The sequence below is a fragment of the Rattus rattus genome, chromosome 2 (assembly GCF_011064425.1).
Source record: "Rattus rattus isolate New Zealand chromosome 2, Rrattus_CSIRO_v1, whole genome shotgun sequence".
NCBI classification, from domain to species: domain Eukaryota; kingdom Metazoa; phylum Chordata; class Mammalia; order Rodentia; family Muridae; genus Rattus; species Rattus rattus.
The window spans coordinates 148736321-148759870 of NC_046155.1; the positions used below are offsets into that span (position 1 = coordinate 148736321).

At 39.0% G+C, this 23550-nt stretch overlaps 1 protein-coding gene across 5 annotated transcripts in view; it reads right to left on the reverse strand.

Annotated features, from left to right (window-relative positions):
* Positions 1-23550, reverse strand: part of Gas2 (growth arrest specific 2) — a 112324-nt gene that overhangs the window by 84900 nt on the left and 3874 nt on the right. For 4 of the 5 annotated variants that reach the window (XM_032893531.1, XM_032893530.1, XM_032893534.1 and 1 more), the window contains 2 exons: positions 18010-18174; positions 9203-9324 (listed from right to left, as the gene is read on the reverse strand). In XM_032893531.1, the coding sequence (XP_032749422.1) occupies positions 9203-9324; positions 18010-18157 (270 nt within the window). In that variant the 5' untranslated portion in view covers positions 18158-18174. Of the gene's footprint in view, positions 1-9202; positions 9325-18009; positions 18175-18621; positions 19392-23550 lie in introns of those variants that run through there. The other variant, XM_032893529.1, reaches the window with a different exon arrangement.

A 23550-nucleotide genomic window follows, 5' to 3' on the forward strand; every position in this document is an offset into this window, starting at 1 on the left:
AACATGTAATCACGTAGGGAACACTTCACATTAAACGAAGGTAGATATGAAGAAATGGATGATTAAGAAGGGTCAGAACTGTGACTAAAATAAGTTCCTTCAATATTGATACAGTCAGAGACTAGAATGGAAGAATTCGAGGAGGGGCCTAACTCTCGGGATATGGCTGTCAAAACAGAATCAGGTCAGTCATCTCTCTCTGTTAAGATGCTGGACCACTAGAAACCTAACTACTTGAGAAGCAAAGGTCTTCTATGTAAATTAAAAGCCAACACTCTAATTTGCTCTACAGCACAACACAAAGGGAAGACGTGACTCCGAGTTCCCAGTTAGAGTCCATCAGTAGAGCCTGTGTCCGGGTAAACAGGTGACATCATGATTTCCAGTTTCTGTTCCTCTTTCCAGTTCTCAGCTAACTGACCCACACTGTACACCGTGCTCTAGGAAAAGACGATACTTGAGAGAACTGGGAGAGACATCTTTTTATCTAAGAGTAAACCAAAAGTAGAATACTTTCCAGTACAGACAGGTTATTTTGCTAGATTTTTCTAAATGCATGATACATGGATAATTCCCATTAACTGTCAAAGTTCTTACTTCCTGACATATTAGAAATTTCTTGTTTTCTATGAGTATTTTTCTACATGTGTGAATATGTACCACATGTTTGTCTGGTGCATATAAAATCAGAACAGGGTATTAGAACCCCAAAACTAAAATTAGAGATAGTTCTAAGTCACCATGTAGGTTCTAAGACAGAGTCCTCTGGAAGAGTAGCCAGTGATCTTACCCATGGGACCCCCACCTCCCCCGTTTCCAGCCCCTAGAATAGTTCTTATATGATACAAGCACCAAATAACATTGTACACCCATAGAAGTATCAAATCCACACTATTACCCATTGCGTGAGCTGGAAAGGAATCCCAAACACATCTCCACACACTCAGACACAACATAAAAAATTAATGTGTTTAAAGCACAGAGGAGGACTTATCGCAAAGTAAGAGCTTTTCATCACACATCAACCAATGCCTTGTTTCTTGGCTTCCATCTGCTAGAATGGAAAATGTACGTTTCTTAATTTTTGTAAATAGAAAAACCAGAATCTCATATACATATGCTTTTCACAGAGCTCCTGTTATCCTGCACACTACCTGCAGGTCTGTAACACACAAGGACCACAGACCTTTTAGCATTCCAATGTTATAAAAATCACACTGCCCCACACCTCAGTGTTTGGTATGAAACACGAAAACAAGATGGTTTCAAAATTCACATGCATCCCAGGCATCAGGGGTGCATCAAGTTGAACCCTGGCAGGGTCTTGAACACAGGCTTGAGCTTCAGAGGACAGGACAGGAGCTGGGTGGAATTACAGGACAGCAGGCAAATGCCCCTGCCTTTCAGCTGTTCCATGATGGACCGTGAGCTTCTGCAGTGAAACACTGAACCCTTGAGCTACTGAACTACCATTTTTCTATGACACACTGTGGCATACTGGTTTTAGAAGTTATTTATTATTTACTTATATGTATGGGAATTTTGCCTGCATGGATGTCTCTGTACCACATCGATGCAGTGCCCTCAGGGGTCAGAAGAGGTGTCAGGTCCCCAGGAAGTACAGTTATAGACAGCTGTGAACCACCATTTGGGAAAATTACCATGGGCCTGCTGGAAGAATAGCCATTGCTCCTAACCACTGAAGCCCTCTCTCCAGGCCCTGTCATCACAGTATTTTATATGTGTCTTTATACACTGTTCTACTCTGACCTTATCCTGTATATACAATATATAACAAAAGTAGATAAAATACATACCTAAGATGAAATACAAACATTAATATTGAAATATGCACATATTTATTTTACAACTCCTTCTGTATATAAGAATATCTATGCTGGAAATGTTAGTCCTGTCTGCCCCTCACCCATGTCAAGCTGGTCCCTCTCCTCTCCCCAAACAGCCCCAACTTCAGCTTTCAGGACCCATGTTCTATTTCCCTCTCTTTTGCACCCTCATTACAATCCCTTATTTCCCTCTCCTGGAACCTTTTCTAGATTCATGACCTGTAAACATCACACATGCATGTGTGCACACATGTGTGCGCACACACATACGCACACACATACACACACACACACACACACACACACACACACACACACACATACCTCACAGCTATAATTTAGGTAATAGCCACTTTTGCTTAGCTGCCATTTTGTACCTCAATCTGCACATGTGGCCCATATTAAGTCTAAAAATCAGCTGGCTGGGAAGGAAAACATGTCAAACTCATTTGCACTCTGTTCTTAAACCTCCCAGCGGCACAGTACCATGTACTACTTCACTCTGAGCTCCATCATGGCATCTCTCTGTAAAACAGTCAGGACAGAAATATTCCTGGTAGGAAAGCACTGAGTCAACAAACAGTTGCCTAGATTGACCATGGTCAGAAATTAAGAATCCATGAAGAAAGAATTTTAACTTATTGGAAAATTATTTACTTTAACACATTTATGATATTTTTACTTTATAAATCTTAGGAAATTGGAGTTTATCACCAATTTTTCTACTCTATTTTCTCTTTGCCTTAACCCACAAAATTTATTTCCATAATATTTTTCACCCTTCTAGATCATCATGGTTCACTTTCTGTTTTTTTAATCCTAGTACTTCACATTTTAAACAATAAATTTTTAAGTGTAAAACTATTTTTTCTAGTTTGGTTTTTGGTTTTTGTTTTGTGGTGCTAAGAGATCAGATCTAAGGTTTCACACGCAATAGTTAAGTTCTCTTCAACCTAGCTACACTACCAGCTAAGAATATACACATACACATAATTAGAAGGAGTGACTCATCACAGGTGAGTAAATGTCCAAGGAGAGACATGAACAGTTTAACTGTCCAGACCAGGCACGCAAGGATCCTCCTCTTTACTGGAGATGCCAAGTTTGGGCCTGAACTAAAGTCAGAAAGCATACAATCGAATCAACAAAAGCGTGGGTTCCTCACTTGTTTTAGTTTCACCCTAGTAGAAGGACACTAGAAGGCTAGAAATAGAAAGATGCCTCAGCAAAGATTAAAAGAGAGGCAGAAGGAACACCCATTCAGAGCCTGCCCCACATGTGGCCCATACTTATACAGCCATCCAATTAGACAAGATGGAGGAAGCAAAGAAGTGCAGGCAGACAGGAGCCGGATGTAGATCGCTCCTGAGAGACACAGCCAGAATACAGCAAACACAGAGGCGAATGCCAGCAGCAAACCACTGAACTGAGAATAGGACCCCCGTTGAAGGAATCAGAGAAAGAACTCGAAGAGCTTGAAGGGGCTCGAGACCCCTTATGAACAACAATGCCAAGCAACCAGAACTTCCAGGGACTAAGCCACTACCCAAAGACTATACATGGACTGACCCTGGGCTCCAACCTCATAGGTAGCAATGAATATCCTAGTAAGATCACCAGTGGAAGGGGAAGCCCTGGGTCCTGCTAAGACTGAACCCTCAGTGAACGTGATTGTTGGGGGGAGGGCGGCAATAGGGGGAAGATGGGGAGGGGAACACCCATAAAAAGGGGAGGGGGAGGGGGTAGGGGGATGTTGGCCCAGAAACAGGGAAAGGGAATAACACTCAAAATGTAAATAAGACATACTCAATTTAAAAAAAAAAAAAGATGCCTCAGTGGGCAAAACTTTCAGTACAAGTGTGAGGACCTGAGTTTGGGCCCCGGCACCAAGGTCAATGCTAGAAAGGCCTTATAGGCAACCTCTAACCCCAGCTCCTAGGTGTCTGATACCCCAGGTCAAGCTGGCTAGCTATACAAACTAAGTTGAGGTGAGCTCTGTTCTGTGTTCAAGTGAGAAAGATGGCCGTAATACACAAGGTAGAAAATTATCAAAGAAAACAGGCATATCCATACCCAGACACAAGTAACCATGCTAATGTGCACTATTGATACCACACACATACTCACAAGCAAAAACAAAATCTGAAATATAGAATATTAAAAAGATTATTAATGATACTATGTTGTGCTTGCAGACAGAAGCCTAGCTTTTGAGAGGCTCTATCCATCAGCAGCTGAAACACAGAGATACCCACAGCCAAACATTGGATGGAGGTTGGGGACTCTTGTGGAAGAACTGGGGAAAGGACTGAAGGCCCTGAAGAGGATGGGAACACAATAGGATGACCAACAGAATCCACTAACCTGGGCCTCTGGAAGGTCTCAGAAACCAAGCCATCAACCAAAGAATACACGCAAGCTGGAATGAGGCCCTTGGCACATACACAACAGATGCATAACTCAGTCCCCCAATTGTGTGTCCCCCAATAACTGGAGCGTAGGCTGTTCCTACAGCTGTAGACTGACTAGAGTATCAGTTCCCCAGCAGGGCTGCCTTGTCTGGCTTCAGTGGGAGGAGATGCATCTAATCTGGCAGAGACTTGATGGCCAGGGTAGGGGATACCGGAGGAGTTCCACCCTCTCAAAGGAGAAGGAGAGTGGAGATGGGGGGAGATGGGGAACAGAGTCAGTACTTGGGATGTAAATTAACTAATTAATTTACAACAGGTTTTTAATTATTAATAAAAAGAAATAGTAGGCTTAAATATCTTTTCACCATTCAAGAACTTCAAATTAGTGATAACCTCCTGTGATTTTCAGACTGATAGTAATAGTAAATTTGTTATATTCTGATACACATACTAATTTTACATTAAATTGCTATAGACTTGACTCAAATGTATCATATATCTACCATATGATTCTGCTGATTCTATTGAAACCGTGCTATGTGAGAAAATCACCCATCAAGCAAAGGCGAAACAGACAGGCTGGTTCTAGCTGGGACATACTAATATTCTGAGAGAGGAATTATAGAACACAATTTCTTCATGAGCAGAGTGTCTAGGCAAACCAAAGCAGGTACAAAACGTTCTCAGTCTATGCAGCAACATTAAAGCTATAAACTGCCTTTATATAAATATATAAATACATATAAAAATCTTTATATAAGAGCATATTTCATGCACTTGCTTAAACATGCTTACACAGCTGTAAAACTCCCAAATGAATCATTAATCTGGAAAAGTAAATAAAAATGCTTGGAAAATCAGAAAATGGAATTCAAGATAGGAGAAGAAATCACTAAGGGCTTCCTGGTATGCTCTCATTAATTAATTCAGAGGAGAAGCTGACCAGTTCATCTATTGTCACTAAATTCAGTATGAAATGTAGGATAGTCACCATACACACAGATACACACACACACACACACACATATACACATAGATATTCACATAGAGAAATATACATAGCACACACAAAAACATATGCAGACACACATACATACATACACTGATATATACATTATATATACATATACATACATACACTGACATACACATATGTACACACATACATACAAAACATAAACATACACAGACTCTAAACACACATATACACAGTACACATACAAACATACACATGCAAACACACATGCACAGCACACAAAAACACATATGACATACATATACAGAGACAAAAACACATATACACAACACAAAAATATATATAGACATGCAAACAGAAACTCACACACAGAAACTCTGACACATACATATATGCACACACACATACACAGACACACATAGAAACAAAAATACACATTGACACACAGACATATACACAGAGACACATACACTCACACAGTTACACACCCAGACATCAGAGACTCATTTTTACAGGCATATATACAAACACATGCATGCACACAGGTCATATAGAGAGACATAACACAAACACACACAGAATAGACATGTTGCTATAGTACAATTATTATTTATGGACAACTGAAAGGGTCTTTTCCCTCTGGGAAATATTCGTATTTCTATATTATAATAGTATTTATGTATGTTGCTAAAACTTGAGTTATAGTAAATTGTCCTTTAATATAGACTTAGATTGAATAGAAACAAAATGTTATACCATCTTAAGCAATCTCTTTCCCTCTCTTCCCTCTTTCCCTCCCTGCTTCCTTCTCTCTGAGATCGGGTCTCATGTAGCCTGTGCTGACCTTGAACTCTGTACACAACAAGGATGACTGTGAACTCCTTATCCTACTACCTCCAGTTTTCAAGTGCTGGGATGGCAGATGTGTACCAAGCATGGCCCAGCTCTCCTATACATCAAGTTTCACTATGAAGAGAAGCTAGATTGAAAATCACAGTTTGAAAAAAGCATATTTATGAATAATAATGACCACTATGATAATAACCACTTTGATTTTCAACTTTTGAAAATGCTGTATTGTTCACAAAGGTATATCCTATTTTGACTTCAGAAGTCATTGTGAAATACATAAATTGTGTCAAAGACATAAAAGAAAACTCAGCCAAAAGCTATTATACCAAATGGACTCAGATTAAATTTGGGTGTCCGAGCACCAGAAATGAAGCAATACTACATTTTAATCTTCTCTTTAAAAAGAAACAGTTATATTTGTAGACTAAAAAATTTGTCACAGCCACAGTAAAATGTTACATCATATTTAACTAAAAAGACTGGGATTAAGAAAATCCATAGGTAACAATGAATAGTCTAGTAAAGGTACCAGTGGGAGGGGAAGCCCTTGGTCCTGCCAAGACTGAACCCCCAGTGAACATGATTGTTGGTGGGAGGGCGGTAATGGGGGGAGGATGGGGAGGGGAACACCCATGTAGAAGGGGAGGGGGAGGGATTAGGGTGATGTTGTCCTGGAAACTGGGAAAGGGAATAACATTTGAAATGTAAATAAGAAATACCCAGTTTAATAAAGATGGAAAAAATTCGAAAAAAAAACCAAAAAACAAAAAAAGAAAATCCAGATTTTATAAAATCTCACTGCAGTTCTTGTGAACTTGCAAGAATTTTTTATTTTGTTATTTTTGTTTATAGTTTTATTATATAAATGAGGCTTTAGAAGAAAGCAGTTAAAAAGTTCTTGGTCTCAGCACTCCCATAGTGTCTGAGCACTACCATGAAGACTAGAGTGAATGGTTAAAGATGTGGTCTCAGAGGCTATAGATGTGCTAAATGGATGTTTACAAAGCACTGATTTCTCCTAGGTAATTGAAAATATTCACTAAGGGCTGTCAACCCTCGTTCATGTAGGGAAGGGATGTAGATGGGGTGACATGCACAGTTGAATGAGTTGAATTAGTACTTATAAGTGCTAATAGACACAGTAATAGTAACCATGTTGATTTTCAACTTTTGAATGATGCATTGTTTACACAGCAGGTATACACTGTTTATCCAGAGTGCACATTACTACATTATAAATAATTAGTACTAACTGAAAATTAAAGATTAAAAACTAAGCATCAGACAGAGCCAGTTAACGGCTAGCACAAGCCTGTCTTACACCTCACTGCTACAAAATTACAACTCTGTGGATCTTTGCTTCTGGCCTGAAAAGACATCTTCTAAAACAAACGAAACCAAAAAATATATAGTATTCTTAGCAGGGCAGTTTTCCTCTGTGTTATCCTAACCTGGGGCTTTGGTCTTTTTGTTCCTAACAACAATAAAAATGCATGTTAGTGACATCTGCAAATAAAGCCTAGTTACAATGCCATTTTTTTCTTTGCTAGTTGCTTTAAAGTTTCTGTACAAACTGGCCTTCTTTCAGGACAGTACATTTCATTACTAAATCACATACATGAAGGTCTGTCCCACAACAGTGGAGATGACGGTTTAAGGACAAGAGTCTGCTGTTAAGCATTGTATAAAGCATTTTTCCACTGAAGCAAGGGCATCAGAACTGGAATTGGAAGGTGGTGTCTGCGACATTCTTATGCAGCTGCTTTCTAGCCAAAGCAGCTGTGCAAATCCCTTGGGATGTGCGACCTTCTAATGGAGGGAGAAAACGTGAAAAGAAAACACATGGGCATGCAGCACAGCACACGGCTCTCCTGGGTAGCTTTTGAGAAATGTGTTCAGGAAGTGTCCCATAGGGAAGCAGACTGAAGGTCGGGCCGGGATTCCAGTCTATTTCTTAACATTAGCCACATGCTACTCCTGGTAACGGGGTTTGGAAGGCCCTGGGTTAACTACAGCATCATGGAACTGCTCTGAAGAAAAACAACTGCCTCAGAGTTGGTGGAGTACGTAATACTGTGAACACTCATATAAAATGTAAAATGCCATAGTAAAACCCATTGATAGTCATAATCACTGTATACTAATAAACATTTGAAAGAAAACTCTAAACAATAAAAATATAGTTACATATGTATAAAGATGAAGTCTATCAAAACTAAGTGCTTGCTGATAAATACACACATGCCCTGCACCGCTACTCCACCATGGGTGCAGGAACCATTCATAACTGTGTGTGTCTTCCTCTTTAAGCTGTCTTCAACATCTTTTGAATTTTGTTTTTTCTTCTTTCCCTTACATATTAAAAATGAAAAAACTATTATCTATCTTGTTTACTCAAAATTACTGAGTATTGTATTTTTCCAATATGCTGGTGACAGCTAAAAAGATTAGACTTAACTCCCAAAAAGAAATTAAGAAATTGAGCAATTAAAAAGTAAAATAATTTGCCTAAAGCTGTGTAGATCAATGATAATACTTATTAAAACACACAAAAATAACATTTCGGATCCATTGCATTACACTATATTGCATTACACCAATGGATCTATTTAGTAAACCTTTGTGCTTGATTTATTTCATTACTCGATGACAGTTATATCTGCAGTGATTTTTGATAGTGTTTCAGATGTAGCCAGTTTATGGACAATGAGCTCTTAGAACAGCACCAGCTTTCCATAAGCTTTCACTTAATTACACTTATTGAAAGGAGTATGTAATTAATAAAATAGCAAAGAGGATGACATGTTCCCTAATTACAAACCAGCTTCCGTGCTCCGTGGTTACTGCAGTGTCTTCTGCACTGGGAAACCTTCACACAGGAATATCCATTTCTCAAAGTACTTTCTGGATGGGGACTGTCCATACAAGAGTATGTGCCACTTACCGGTGCCTTTTGCATGGGGACCAACCACACAGGGGTACCTGCCTCTCAGCAGTGCCTTCTGCATGGGGACCAACCACACAGGGGTACCTGCCTCTCAGCAGTGCCTTCTGCATGGGGACCATCCACACGGGAGCACTGCCTCTCACCAGTGCCTTCTCTACAGAGACTTTACCTTGGCAGGCTTGTTGGCATCCATGCTCTCTTTGAATTTCTCCTGCACCGTTGCTGCAAGCTGACAGAGCAAGGCACCATTATCCAACTTCTCCATGAAGGTTTCTGCTGTAATCTCTTTCCCTGGAATAATAAAACAGAGTTTTACAAAAACATTTTCTTTCCCTAGAACAGACATCAGAGTCACATTAAAGAACATCATTTCATTAGAAGTGAATTCACTGAAATGGCCGCAAGCATGGTTTCTTGGCATTTTATGGTTTCATTTCATGGCCAGATCCTTAATACTTTATATGCATTCTAACTGTACAAAAATTGTAATTCATTTTAATTTGACAAATGGTATCTTGGATAAAACATTTCCCACAATTAACAACCAGCAAAAATGAAAAACAGTCAATGAAACTCAAAGAACTAACTTTCATAGGGTTTCTATATTAACAGAAATAACAAAACAAAATGTATTAGATATAAACGTGCATGTGGTCTCTTTGCATGTAAAGAGTTCTCATCCTTGGTAGCCCCCTCAATTATTTTGGCCTGTGACACAGAACTGGTATATCATATATCATCATCTAATTATAACAACAGCTCAATTGCTAGAGTGCATGGCTAGCGTGCATAAACGCGTAGATTCGCTCCCTAGCAACACATATGAAAATCCTTAGGTGGTGGCCCACAACCACAATCAAATCATTCGCACAGAAGAGGCAGAACAATCAGTAGCTCAAGATCATCCTTGGCTACATTTGAAGCTGAAAGCCAGCCTGGGGTACATGGGTCCCTAAGTAAAACATAAAACCCATTAGAGCATTCCCCTTCTGAGTAGAGCCTTGAGATGGCAGTTAGGCCCAGAGCTCAGCTTTGCTCCTCCCCACAATGGCCCTCACAGAGTCAGCACAGCTCTCTGAAGCTTATGGTCCTCAACCATCATCTTTATACTTGACTGGATCCCAGTTAGTCTCTTACTTTTCTAAAATGATCCCAGACTATATTTTCTTTCTCCTTTTCCTCTTAATTTTTAGATAGCTTTAATGAGATCACTCAACCACCTTTCTCATTTGACCTTTTATAAATACTGCACATATATTTAGAAATGTACAGTCATCATCACAATTTCAGAACATTTTAGTCATATCGCAAGGAATTCAACTCCCTTCAGCTGCCATGATCCCCCAAATTTAAGCACTACTTGTATCTTGCCATAGTTGTCACAAGGCAACTTTCCCAGGCCCTCCTCTCCTTTGCTCTGGTCCTCATTTTCAGTGATCTGGGTGGGTTGTTTGTTTGTTTGTTTGTTCTTGGGTTTGGGGTGCTTTTATTCTGCCTTGATTTCCCAAAACTTAAAAGTCACAAATCCTGTTGACTCAAGTTACCTCTTTTGCCCATCCATCATAGACTGATGACTAGCATGATAACAGGAGGCATGGGGGTTGTTCCCTAGGTGTGGACTCAACTTTTTTTACCCATACAGATAGCTGTGCTGAACACGCTCTATCCCACCTCTATGTTGCAAAGCACATCTATGCAGTTTATCCCAGTATCCAATGGGCTCCAGTGATCCCTCTGACCACCTTTCTATTCATATGCTTCAAATCTGCCTGTGCTTCCCATCTGCCTTGATCAGATCCCTCACAGCCTTCCACTCTTCCTGGCATGGACCTGCCTTCAGAGTCCTGTTCTCTCCCTGGCTGAAGTCCATCTCCCTACTCTGCTTCCTGGAACTGATTTCTCAGAGCTCACTACTCTTCTATACAGTCATTCATACAAATAGCTTCTGTTTGGGGGTGCATACCAAACATGTTCTTCCTTTAGAAATTACATGTTTTGTGTAAAGCTCTACTTTCCTCAATATGACATGAACCAATTGAGACTGAATGCAGCTTGGTTGGTACAGTGCATGCCTGGCATATTCAAAGCCCTGGGTTCCATCCTGAGCACTGCAAACAACAGGCTTGGACCTGTATGACTAAAATCCCAGCATTCAGAAGGTACAGGCAACAGGACCAGTTCATGGTCAAGGCCTTGGGTACAAACAGATAAACATTTTAAATGAAATCTCTAGAGGTAATCGTTGTATGATTCACGTGATGAGTGCCAGGTAAATGCAATCAGCAAGCATGTGAATTAACAACTAAAACGTCTAGAAAACCTTGACAAAACACTGGGGCTCACACAGGCTTATCTTACAAAAAGTGCAGTGACACTTACATACAGCCTACATAAGTCACGGCAAAACTACTGATTTACACTTACAGTATCCAATGTTTAAACTTCTTTTTTTTTTAAAGAAAAATCTGTTTGAAATGACGTTCATGTAGTGTATGTGTGGTGTGTGTGTGTGTGTGTGCGCGCGCGCGCACGCATGCATATGTACATGCACACACATGCCAGGGGGGAGTATATCAGAGGGGAAAGGAGTTAGTTCTTCTGTTCTTTTTCCCTGCTGAGCAGCTCACGTGCCAGCCTCTGGTTAGGATAATGACTTCTCCAGATCACAAAGCAGCAGTGGTGTAAATGCAGACCCCAGAGGTTCTCCTGTGCAGGCTGCATTGAGTTTAAATATACACTGAGTTCAGTCGACTCAGAAAGGAGAAAAGGAGTCTTAAAACACAAAAAGCCAGCAGAAAAGATTGTATGCTTTGCTCAGAATGTCAGTCCAATGAGGAGAAAGTTATCCTGAAAGAAGGCATGGCAATTAATACCAGAAATACTGGCCTAAAATTGTCAGTTCATGGAGATCTGTTTAAATATCACAATAAACTTTACACCAAGTTCTTAACTGATTTTGTTGAATGATTCCTTTTTTATTTTGCAAAGATATCCTGCCTCTGGAAGGAGCTTAATGTGTTAAACTCCACAGCAATTTTATGACTCCTCCTCATATTTTAAAGTGACTAGATGACTACAATAAGTTGAAAAGAATTTTTAATAATGAAAAGAAAATTAGTTTTCATTAAAGAATCATCAGAAATTTGCCCAGAGTTACACATTTCACTTGATTTTCCTTGGATCTCACAAATGTCCATTGTCCTGGCCACTATGAACACTGAAAAAATTTTACACTGAACATCTGTATCCAATGAAGAATATATTAGGTGTCAGCTTTCAATTCTGTGTATTTTATAACTTAGAAAGGTGGGGTTTTTGGCTAAAACTGAGACTGTTATATACTTTATAGTTGAAATGGACTGCCTCAAATGAAGGAAAAATGCAAGACTGAAAAGTTCTATTTAAAAAATCCTTTATATGTAATATATTTCCATCAAAATATTAAGTCATTAAATATATATTTTCAATGTACTATATAATTGTAAGAAGTCAGTTATAATAGTTTTATGGAATGATTCACTACTCTACTTACATTCCACACATATCACTAACAGCATTTAAGGAAAAAGCAGAATACAATGCCAGTTGGGTTTACCCAAAACTTATCCATAAGAGCAGGCTATGAAGAAGGAATTATAATTCCTTAATAAAATAGCATGCAATTAATGACCTCTGCTTCACAAATCAGGTCTTCTTTATTGTATTAGGCAACTTCACATATCAGATTATAAAGCATACACAAGGTGTGGTGTATCTGGAGTTAGATCATTGCCACATTCTTAGCCCCGCCTTTCCTATGTCTAAGCATGTCTAGAGAATCAAGAATAATAGATGGGTACCACTAAACCATTTTGGACTGCCAGATACTTCAGCCCATAAGTGCCATGGGCGTAAGGTACTCTGATCTTGAATTTATATAATTATTTTCTGCATCCACAGTACTGAACTTTAATTTGACATCCTTTCAGTCATGACCGATAGCTGGGTAGTAGTGACCAAGGCATCTGATTGAGTAGCACAGTAGGCACTGGCCCTTTTGGCCCTAAAGGCTAATGAACAAAAACATCATCAGCCTTAGGATTTTTAGGGAGGACTCTCACAGTACAACAGAGTGCATGCTACTATTTACTGTTTTGTAAGACAAATCCACACAATTAGCACAGAGCCCTTTGACCCAGGTACTCCAGGTTCAAAGTCTATGCTCTCAGCCATTCATCTTGGCAATTTCAATATTTACTGAACATACAGTGACTATTTCCTACAGCAGACCATTCTCCCAAATGAAATGGTTATTGTTCTGCTTCCTTACATAGAAGTATGAAAATGGTCATCTTGGGACTGTGAAGTGAACAGGATGCCTGGGACACAGCTGAGAAGATTGTGCAGCCATGTTCTAATAGCTGCTTTGGAACATGGCAGAGGAAACCGGGTTTAGTTTTAGTGTCTAAAGATAATTCTGATGCTACTGCAGCAAGCTCTAATCCCTCCGTACCTTCCACTACTAGAGAACTTATATATCATTCATTTTCTAATGCAATCCAAGCTAGTACTTTTAACAGTGAATTACCTTATCTCAAATTACTTGGTATTTTTGAGACTGAATCTTGAGAGTATGATATAGGAAGTGACTCATGACACCAGAGCTCATGATAACCCATAGAAAAGGTGCCCTGCAGTAGGAAGACCCTTCTGTCCCACGCTTACTGGACCACAGCTGTGTTTGATAGCAGTGGCTTCCTTGAGACAGGGTTTCTCTGTGCAACAGCCCTGACTGTCCTGGAACTTGCTTTGTAAACCAAGTTGGCCTTGTACAGAGGTCTGCCTGCCTCCATCTCCCAGGGGTTGGGACTAAAGGCATATGCCGCTACATCCGGCTCAATGTTTACTTTTTAATAAAGAAAATTGTAGTTTTAAAAATAATTGGAAAATTTAAACGTATCACTTATGCTAAATTGAAAACTGCTAAATTTTCTTGTCTATCCATGAAGAATATCAGGAAAGTGGAACTTTAAATACTGTCAACTATCAATGCACTTTCTAAGTGATATAAGCAAAATCAATTCAGTGTAATTTAGATTTGGGGGAAATAGAGGGTACTTCTATGTAGATAATAAACCCATCAACTCCTTTTAATGCTTGATAAGACTTTCTTTAAAATACAATACAAATAGCTTCAGTATCACTGAACAAAACTAATAGAAGATAAAGTATAATTTCTAAAGTATATAAAAACCCAAGTGACACGAACATTTTGCTACTACATTTGTCTCATAGCCACACCAACCCAATCCTCTGAAGTCCACTACCAACCACAGAGTTAGATATACTTAATTCTCCATCATGGATGACTGATGCAATCTAGGGCTATTTATATATAACACTCTTTATGCTCAAAGTGATAATTAAAATTTCCTAAACATTTGTTGGCATAAGTTTTTAGTGTCATGATACATTGTAGAGACAAAAACAGTGAGTGAGTGATACTTGGTTCCAAGTTAAAGGAGCCAAGTAGACAGCTTACAGTACAGACAGAACATGTGCATTTAATGTGTATCAGACCTGTCAGTAATGGATAACAGAAAGCACCATGTAAGAGGCAGCCCTGCACACATTCTTACTGAAGGTGGTAGAATCTGCATGGCTCAGCTCAGTCTTTCTTAAATGTTTAACATATGCTAGTCCATGGCCCCAGCTACAATCAAAAAATGCAGCAGACCTACACAGTCACAGAGTATTTCCTGCAAGATGCCTAAGGGCATGTGAGTGCTCCAAAACACAGAGAGTGACCTCCTCACAAGTCATGTCGCCTATTTCAACTAGCACACATCCCACAGGATAGCCAGTACTACTACATAAGCTGGGGGTGACTCACAGTTCATTACTGTCTCTTCATCTTTATGACTAGAACTCTACAATGGTATTTACAGTATCACATATCACATTAGAGACATAAATTCATCTATTAGCAAAACATGCATTCTCTCATCCATTTTTTGGTCTTCAAAGAATCTTAAAATGAATTCTCCTTTTAAAAACTCCATCTCCAATTGACAGTTTATGCATAGGATCAGAAACATCCAAGTTCAATCACTGACCATCCTTTAAAAAGTGCATTTTCATTTTTAAAGTTATAATTTTAAACAAGATAACTAAAATGGAATCATCAAAGTTCTCTGCAAGTGTGACCCCATGAGAACAAGAATCTAAAAGCTTAGCATTTCTCTCTCACTGAAAAGTTTGGTGCTTAGTATGGAAACAGGGCCAACACAGACACTATCAGCAGGACAGTTCTATGGTATAAGCACACAGAAGCTAAGATGTGAGAGACAGCACTACACAGTAAAATATGTGAATAGTACTCAGATGATAAAAAGATGGTTTAAACCCCCCCTCTGTGTGTGTGTGTGTGTGTGTGTGTGTGCGTGTACTTGTATGAGTTTATGTGTACCATATGTGTGTGGTGCCCACAGAGGCCAACAGAAGACAACACATGCCCTGGACTGCAGTTACAGATGGCTCTAAGGTGCCTATTGTGAGTGATGAGAACACGGCCCAGGTCCTCCACTAAAGCAGCAAGGGCACTGACCCTGAGTGCTCCATCCTCAACAATAAATTGTTTACAGTTTTCCTTCCAAAGCAAGTGCACACTGGGAGTTGCTACTACTTATAAGAAAGCCATCGTCCAACAAAGCCATTCAGCTCTTCATCTCTCATTATTACTCACACCATGTTTATTTTCCCATCTCCACATGTTTTACCATTTTGAACAGTTCCAAGTATTCAGAGTCCTTTCCAAATTATCAGGGGAGTGTTTCCTGAGTCCTAGTCTTTCTCTACCTGAGGTGAATTCTACTCCATTGAAAGACAGTACTCAGTAACTACATTGTTTAATCCCTTTACGATCCCTTGTCTGCAGAGTTTCATAAACTATCCATTTCATTCACTACAACTACTAATAAAGAGTTAACAAGATAATCTGCTTCTTTTAAAAAATTATCCATTACATATTTACTTTGCTTATATATTTATTTTGTTGACCTAAACTGCCCAAACCAAAGTTCCAGACTCAGATTTCTTGGAAACTTAGATTTTAGGAGCTGGAAAGAATATTAAAGAGCACCTCCTCCAACTCTGTCATTTATGGTTGAGGACAGCAAGCCCAGAACAGATAGCTGAGTGACTTTGGGCATGTTTCCTGCCAGTGGAACAGCCAGAGGCTGCAGCCAGGTCTCCTGATGCCCAGAAAGGAGCCAGGTCTCCTGATTTCTAATCCAAGGATCTTTCCATTACACACACTGACTCTGTTCTTTGAGGCTGTAGAGGGCTGCTCACACCGATCGAGCCTCTCTGAGAAAGATCACATTGGTTAAATGAAACACTGTGATGACCTAGTCACCCAACACTGGGTCACGCCTGTGTAACCGGGCTATGTTGTACTCACTCCCATTCCCCCTGTCCTAACACCTCCGTGGCCCTTTGTTGATCACACTACTGATTACAGTCAGTACCATTTTTTCAAGGCAGTATATGATTCAGCCCCCAATGAGGCTTTTTTTTTTAAAGAAACAATTAACAATTTCACTGGACTTTATAAATGGAACAGCAACTTATTTGATATTAACTATGATTGAGGAACTGTACAAAGTAGTAGAGACCGTGTTCTGAATTTTGGTATCATAATTCCAATGACAACTTGCATCTGTAGCAGATGGCTAAACATTAATAACAGTGGGCCCTGGAAGGGCAAAGGCAAGGGAGGACACGACTGCCTATTTGATGAAGTTAAAAGTGAATTACTACCAAGTGCAAGTCTCCTCCTTCTTTTAGAGACAGTCCCCTGGTGGGGTGGAGGACCTTGCTTGGGGGAAAGGGATTCTAAAAACCTTTCTGAAGAGTATATTATCTATATTGACATTTAGTAGTTTTGGTTAAACCATAAAGTTAGTCAAAATGGGGCGCTTGTGAGGAAGAAAAAACCACATATCTTTCCATAGACAAAGCCTTTTAAATATGGCATATGTGTACAAAAACCAGGAAGCAGAGAAAACCCTGTAAAAGGCAAACTGGTTCCCTGCCTTTGCTAGATTTTAGCCAGAAGGATGCAGTACATAAGCCCCATCTTCCTAGCTAGAAAGTGAAGCCTGCAGCTTGCAGGACTGCTTCAGTAATAAAATAGTATCAGTGCATCCAGTCCGCTAACCACAAAGCATCACCCAGGCTCTGCTTCTTCAACAGCTCAATCCTACATTCTGAAAACTCTAAGGTCCTAAAGTTGTGCCTCACTCTTCCTGTCTGGGAAAATCTGTTACTGGGGATGCTTCAGCTACATATATGATATGTACAAATCTGTATCAAAATATTGTTATACTTTGATCCTTGAAATTCATCAGACAAAAGAAAAGACACCATTAGCATGCACTTATCACTTTTCTCAACAACACTGCTTTTCCAAAAATGTATATTTAAAACAAAAACAAACAAACAAACAAAAAACCAGATTTCAGGTCAAAGCTAAATGACTCTAGTCAGTCTACTTGGACGAAGCATAGGTATTCTCCCTGAGTTCCGGCCCTCAGCAGCTTTGGAAGGTGTGATGTGAAAGTAGGGCAAGAAAGACAGTTTTAGAAGCAGATTTCACAGGGCCCGTAGCTTGAACCAAAGCACAGGTCAAAATGGTCAGTTGCAAACCCGTGAGTCAGAAATAAATCAGACCAGAGTAGGAACAGTATAGGCAACTTGACCGCAGATTTCCACATTCCAGTGCAGGATGTGGGGATATGAAACACAGCTAATGTGAGAGGCACTGGGAAATTCATTTAAATTTCCAGGCTTCGATTTCCCAGATGAAAAATCCTAATAAAGAAGGTCTTTCTTTCCCAGGTACGGTCACATGCTTGGGAGAAGGACACTCTGAGAGGAGGTAAATACACAAGACACTGTTATCTTTGCTCACAAAGTGATATCTTATAACCTTACCTAATAGATTGGTTAACCACAAGGCCAAGTCTTCTTTCATCGGCAGCAAATTAGCTTCGTGTCTGCTGGCCAGCCACTGGCTGTACTGATGCATATCAGACAGGCCAGGTCCGCTGCGGGCCTTGGGGCTCAGGGCAGTGCACATCATTTATCCACTCCTAACACCTAGCGTGGAGACAAAAGAGCAATGGCTTTTCACACAAGTTAAAATTCACAAACTTCTACCACCATGACATTGCAATGAGCCTCACCCACGGGCTTCTGTGATGTCAGCTCAAGTTATTAATAATTAAACCCAGGAAGCATTATTTGCTTGATCTGTCTGACTTTCTAACTTTTAGTCAGTCACTTGGTAATGGAAACAATCAAAGGTCAGAGAGAAAATCAAACAATAAATGCTTAGCTCATGTAAAACAATGTATTTGGAAAGGGGCAGCTTCAAGGGGAAGGAACACTGTAAAATGTAGTTCCTATAGTAAAATACAGGAAATTTTAGTGTCTAGTGTCTTTTAAGCTAGAGATTTCCAGATAATTTGAGTGTTGAACAAGAGCAACTGATGGTATTCACATGATTTTAAGTAAACATATGGGGATTGCTGGTAAGACTGATACCTAAAAGATTCAGCTCAGCATGCAACTCATTGGTGATGGCCAAACTCATTCAAGGACACACGATTAAAACGCAAGTATTGAGTAGGAGAGGAAGGGTCTCCACTAGCACTCTGAAAATCACAGAAGACCAAATATAGAAGGGAAGAGAGTCATAAGCAATCTGACTCTGGGGCATAACAGTACAGTTAGGCTAAGATCTTGTTCTGCCATCCTCACATGGAACTCTTTCCATAAAGACAACTATGTTAGTGGAAAACACTATTCTTGTAGTCACTGACTCTGATGGCCTTTGCTCCTCTACCATGATGCTTGCCTTGCTCTGAATCTTCCTTATTTCAGTCATACATAATGAGTTTTGTTTGTAATCAGTTTAGAGTAGAAGTATGATAATGTTTTATATCTAAAATAGGAGCGGCAGAGAAAGAATTGCTTCTCATATTAGATATACTGTGTTAATACACAGCACAGTAAAAGTAAATAAATAAGATTATTTCATGACCTGATCACTTCACTGTATGAAAAGCATAAACCTCTATTTGAATCATAAAGTGTTTAAATATTTTAAAGTATATAAATATATTTAAGTATTTAAATACTTAAGTTGACCTTAAGTATATACCTTTATTTTTTTTTTTTCTTAAGCAGAGTCAGAGGTAACCCAGGATAACCAAAATGCTATATAGCAGATGATGGCCTTGGCCTTCTGAGTCTTCTGCCCTGCCTCCTGAACTCTGGGATTACAGATGTGGCCCACCTATTGGCATACGGAACGCTGGAAAGCAGTCTCAGAACCTTCTGCATGCTAGGCAAGCACTCTACCTACTGAGCTACATCCCCAGCCCACTCTGAATTATTTGAAAAACCTGATGCTATGTAAGTGAAGTAAATATATTGAAGCAGCCTTTGATCTGATCTAAAATGATTTCACCTTTGTTCGCAATGGTTCAGGCATTTCCTTTAGAGGCTACTTCACCATAGGATTTGCTCTGGCTACAAATCAGTACGTGCATAAAATGACCAAAAGAAGTCCACCCAAGCGACAAAAATCTCAAGACTATTTGCAACAGGCAACTCATTAGATGCATATGACCTCCTGGATCCTTCATCTAAGCATTTCAAAATGACTAAATTACATGCTGTCTTCGGGGTTTTACTCCTTCAAACTTCGCACGGTACTCCTTTATAGTTATTCTCAAACTCTAATTTATTAAGGTTAATTTTTTTAAAAAAAGTTTCATTTCCAATGCATTCAACTCACTCTTTTGACATTCTCTAAGTATCTGAAGTGAAGCACTAGGAAGGTGACCTGTGTTTACTACAACTTGCCAAAGGTTACAAGACTGTCAACATAAGAATTACAACATTGCTCTTGTTTATTCTGTCCCAGTTAGTAACAGCTTGCTTAGGGTTTCCCTTAATGTCTGCAATTAAATATCAAAAACAAAAGACACCTGAAATACTTTCAATCCCAATTCTTTTAAAATTATGTTCATTCCAGCATAACAATACCTCTGTCCGTTGCTAATCAGGATCCAACAAGGTTGTTAGCCTGTCAACATGCATGTAATCAATCATACATCTAAGCACATGAATCACACATTTAAATAGCTAATTGAAATCTTAAAAGGGTTACCTCTAAACTGTCTTCCTTCTCAAGACACAATCTCTCCCACTACTTCCCTGAAAGTGAGATATGGTCTCGCAGTAACTCTACCCTCACCCTTTTGTGTGCCCTGTGACTCCCATTGATGCTTCAGAGCCCTGTGTCACTCTACAAAGGCAAGAAGACGCCTCAGGTTCTGAAGCTCATTGTTCAGCACAGAATCCATCAGGGGATCACTTACAGTGAGCCTAATGGCATGTAACAGTTCCAGCGAGGCAGAGACAACAATCCTTCCCCTCAACATTTCTCAACAGTGAAGTTGTTATTTTCCTTGACAGTGGCACCTTTATTTCTCATGCAATCTCTCTTGTGTTTCACCAGAAATGTAATCCAAACTATCTCCCAATATGGACAGATGAAATAACTAAAATCAGTAAGGATGATTAAGCTAATTTTAGTTTAAAATTGTGTACATAAGCACAATTTTAGTAGAGATGGTCAGTAAAAAATGGGGTCAGATTTTCCCAGAGGCTTAGTTGGTAATTCAAATACTAGAAAGGTTTAATAACTAAACTATGACAAATACAAAGAGATACAAAGGTATTTTCACAGATAGGACTTCCCTGAATCCTCTCTAAAAAGAAAAAAAAAATGGACAACATAATTTCTCTCCAGTTATTTTCCATATTTGAAATCATAACCACACTGAACATGACTCAGTGGGTTTTCTTAAACTCTCTATACATATGCCTTAGAATTGGCTAAATCAGCTGGTAAACAGAAATGGACCCAGCTACATGGAAAAAAAATATGGTGTTTGAGGAACTCACCAAATAATGAAGCGGACTCTCATTGAAATGACTGAACTATAAAGAGGTAAAGAAGGAAAGAGAAAAGGAAAAAAAGGACGGAAGGAAGGAAGGAGACAGGGAGGGAAAACACAGAGGGAGAGGAGAGGTAAGGAAGAAGGAAATGAAGAAAATAAAGAATAGGGTTTGGAGGTACAAGAGGAGGCCAAGGGGGAGGGGAAATAGGGTATGTCATTTTTTAAAAGTTCATACTAGTTAAATAAAAGAAAAGTATGGGATTGAATCCTTACATAATTTTTAATAAATATGTGTGTGTAGCTGAATTGAGTTAGATCCTAGAAAAAAACTAATGAAAATATCATTCCAGTTATTTGGAGCACATTTAAAGTTCCCAAGACTACAAAGCATGTTAGTAGTAAATTTAAATACAGAATATAAAATGATAAGTGAGACACTGAACAGAGGAGTGTCAGGAAAAGGAGAAGAAGTTTTCATACCTAAACAATGAAAGATATTTTCAATAAAATGTATGTAATCCAAATATTTTAAAAGCCCATCAATAACTTCATTAAATATTAAAGTCAACCAATTGGCAAGAGTAAGGCCTCAAATATGCATATGAATTCACTAAATAGGAGCTCCTGCAAGCTTTCTGGGTCTAAATGTAACTGGTAACTGAACTGTCAGGACTTAGAATGAATAAAATTTTTCCCTTAAAGGGAAAAAACATACAGAAAAATACACAAAATTGTTCAGAGAGTGTGTGTTTTCCCTGTCTTTCCGTAGGAAAGGTGACTCTGGAATAGCAATTATGGATGTGATGAGACTTGGACAAACCCGAGGGAAGGAGGAGAAAAGTTAATGAGCCTGAAAGTTAGACATCATGCTTGAAGACTGTCTCGCCTATTGCGCCAGAATGCAGCTGAAAACATAGATTTTGCTTTGACAGGGAAAAAGAAACCTTCTTCCATACTCCTAGGTGTGCTTTGATTATTGTCAAATGGTTTCTCCTATATCTAGAAGACTGGCATGAGAGAAACAAATTTTCATATATCTATATAAGACAATATTATATGGAAAATAAATTGTAAAGAAAAAACAGAAGCACAACAAATAAACATACTACTCACGTCTTCCTGGGAGCTCTCACTAGGAATGCTAATGAATAGATACAATAAAGGAGATGAAATCCAGCATCTGAAGGTAAAACAGTGGCTCAGTGGCCTAGCCATTTAGAAACTGTATGTGTCACTGGACTTTTCCTTTTGAATCTGAGTTTTTTGAATCTATGTTGGGTATGTTAGACCTGAGCTTTCAAAGATAATTGTGAAGATTCAACATTTATGATGTTACTTGGCAAATATTTCAAGTTCCATACATTTTATATGCAATCTAAATTATTACCACCAGAAAATGTGCCAAAATAAAACATCCAGTGACTTATTTTGGAAAGAAATTCTATAACAAAATAAAATTTTCATAACTATCAATCATTAATATGCAAAGAGAAGAAAATGAAATGTCAACAAATAAGATATGCACATTGCAAATCATTAAAGCTCCAACATTCTCTTCATCTCTTCATGTTGAAATATGCATCCAAGCTTAGGTACATAATTTCAATTATGTGCAGCAAAATGAGTAGTTTGTATGGGGTTAAAGATGGTGACAAAGAATACTGTACTTCGATGTCAGTTAAGAATCATAAGCACTCACTGAAACCAACAGGTGGCTGTAGCTACTACCCAAATGTCTCTGTCTCCCTTTCACCCTCCACCCCTCTCATCTCCCTTATAAAAAAGCACTATAAGCAGTAAAACTCAAGGGATGTGCATCCCAGTGTCCTACCTTTAGAGGCAATCTTAGCTCTCTTCTACAATGTTGACCTCACTTTTAACCATTAAGTTTTACATGTTAAAGTTTCCAAACAATGCAGAAGCAAAGATTATAGGTCACTAAACCCGTCTTTTAAAATTAAAAACAAAATGAATATATCAATCCAAATCTCTTCCAAAATCTGACAGGAGAAATGTCATTTTGAGCTAGACTCAACTGAGGACTTTATTGTCATGTGACTTACTTTTAACCAACCAGTAACATCTATGGAAGATGTCAATCTTTAACCAATGCTCTGAATGCAAAATCCTCCCTGCTGCCATGTTTTCCTCTTATTGAAACAGATTTATGTGTCACACAATAAATCCTGACTACAAATCCCCTCCTCCTCCTCTTCCCATATACTTCCCCCTTCCTCTCCTGTTCATGTCCACTGTTTCTCGGTCTCTCATTAGAACGCTGCTGTTATTATTGGTTCATATTTGGCTTGACTCTGCAGCTTGGTTCGTGCCAACTTACTGTGCAGCACACACTGACCTAAACTCTGAAGTGTCCCTGCCTCAGGCTCCTGGGTACTGGGATCACATGTCTGTACCTCCATTCCAAGTTATAAATGTGAAACCTCAATTTAGGAGCCTAATCAGAAAATAAAGTTCACAATTTAAACATAAAAACAGACTT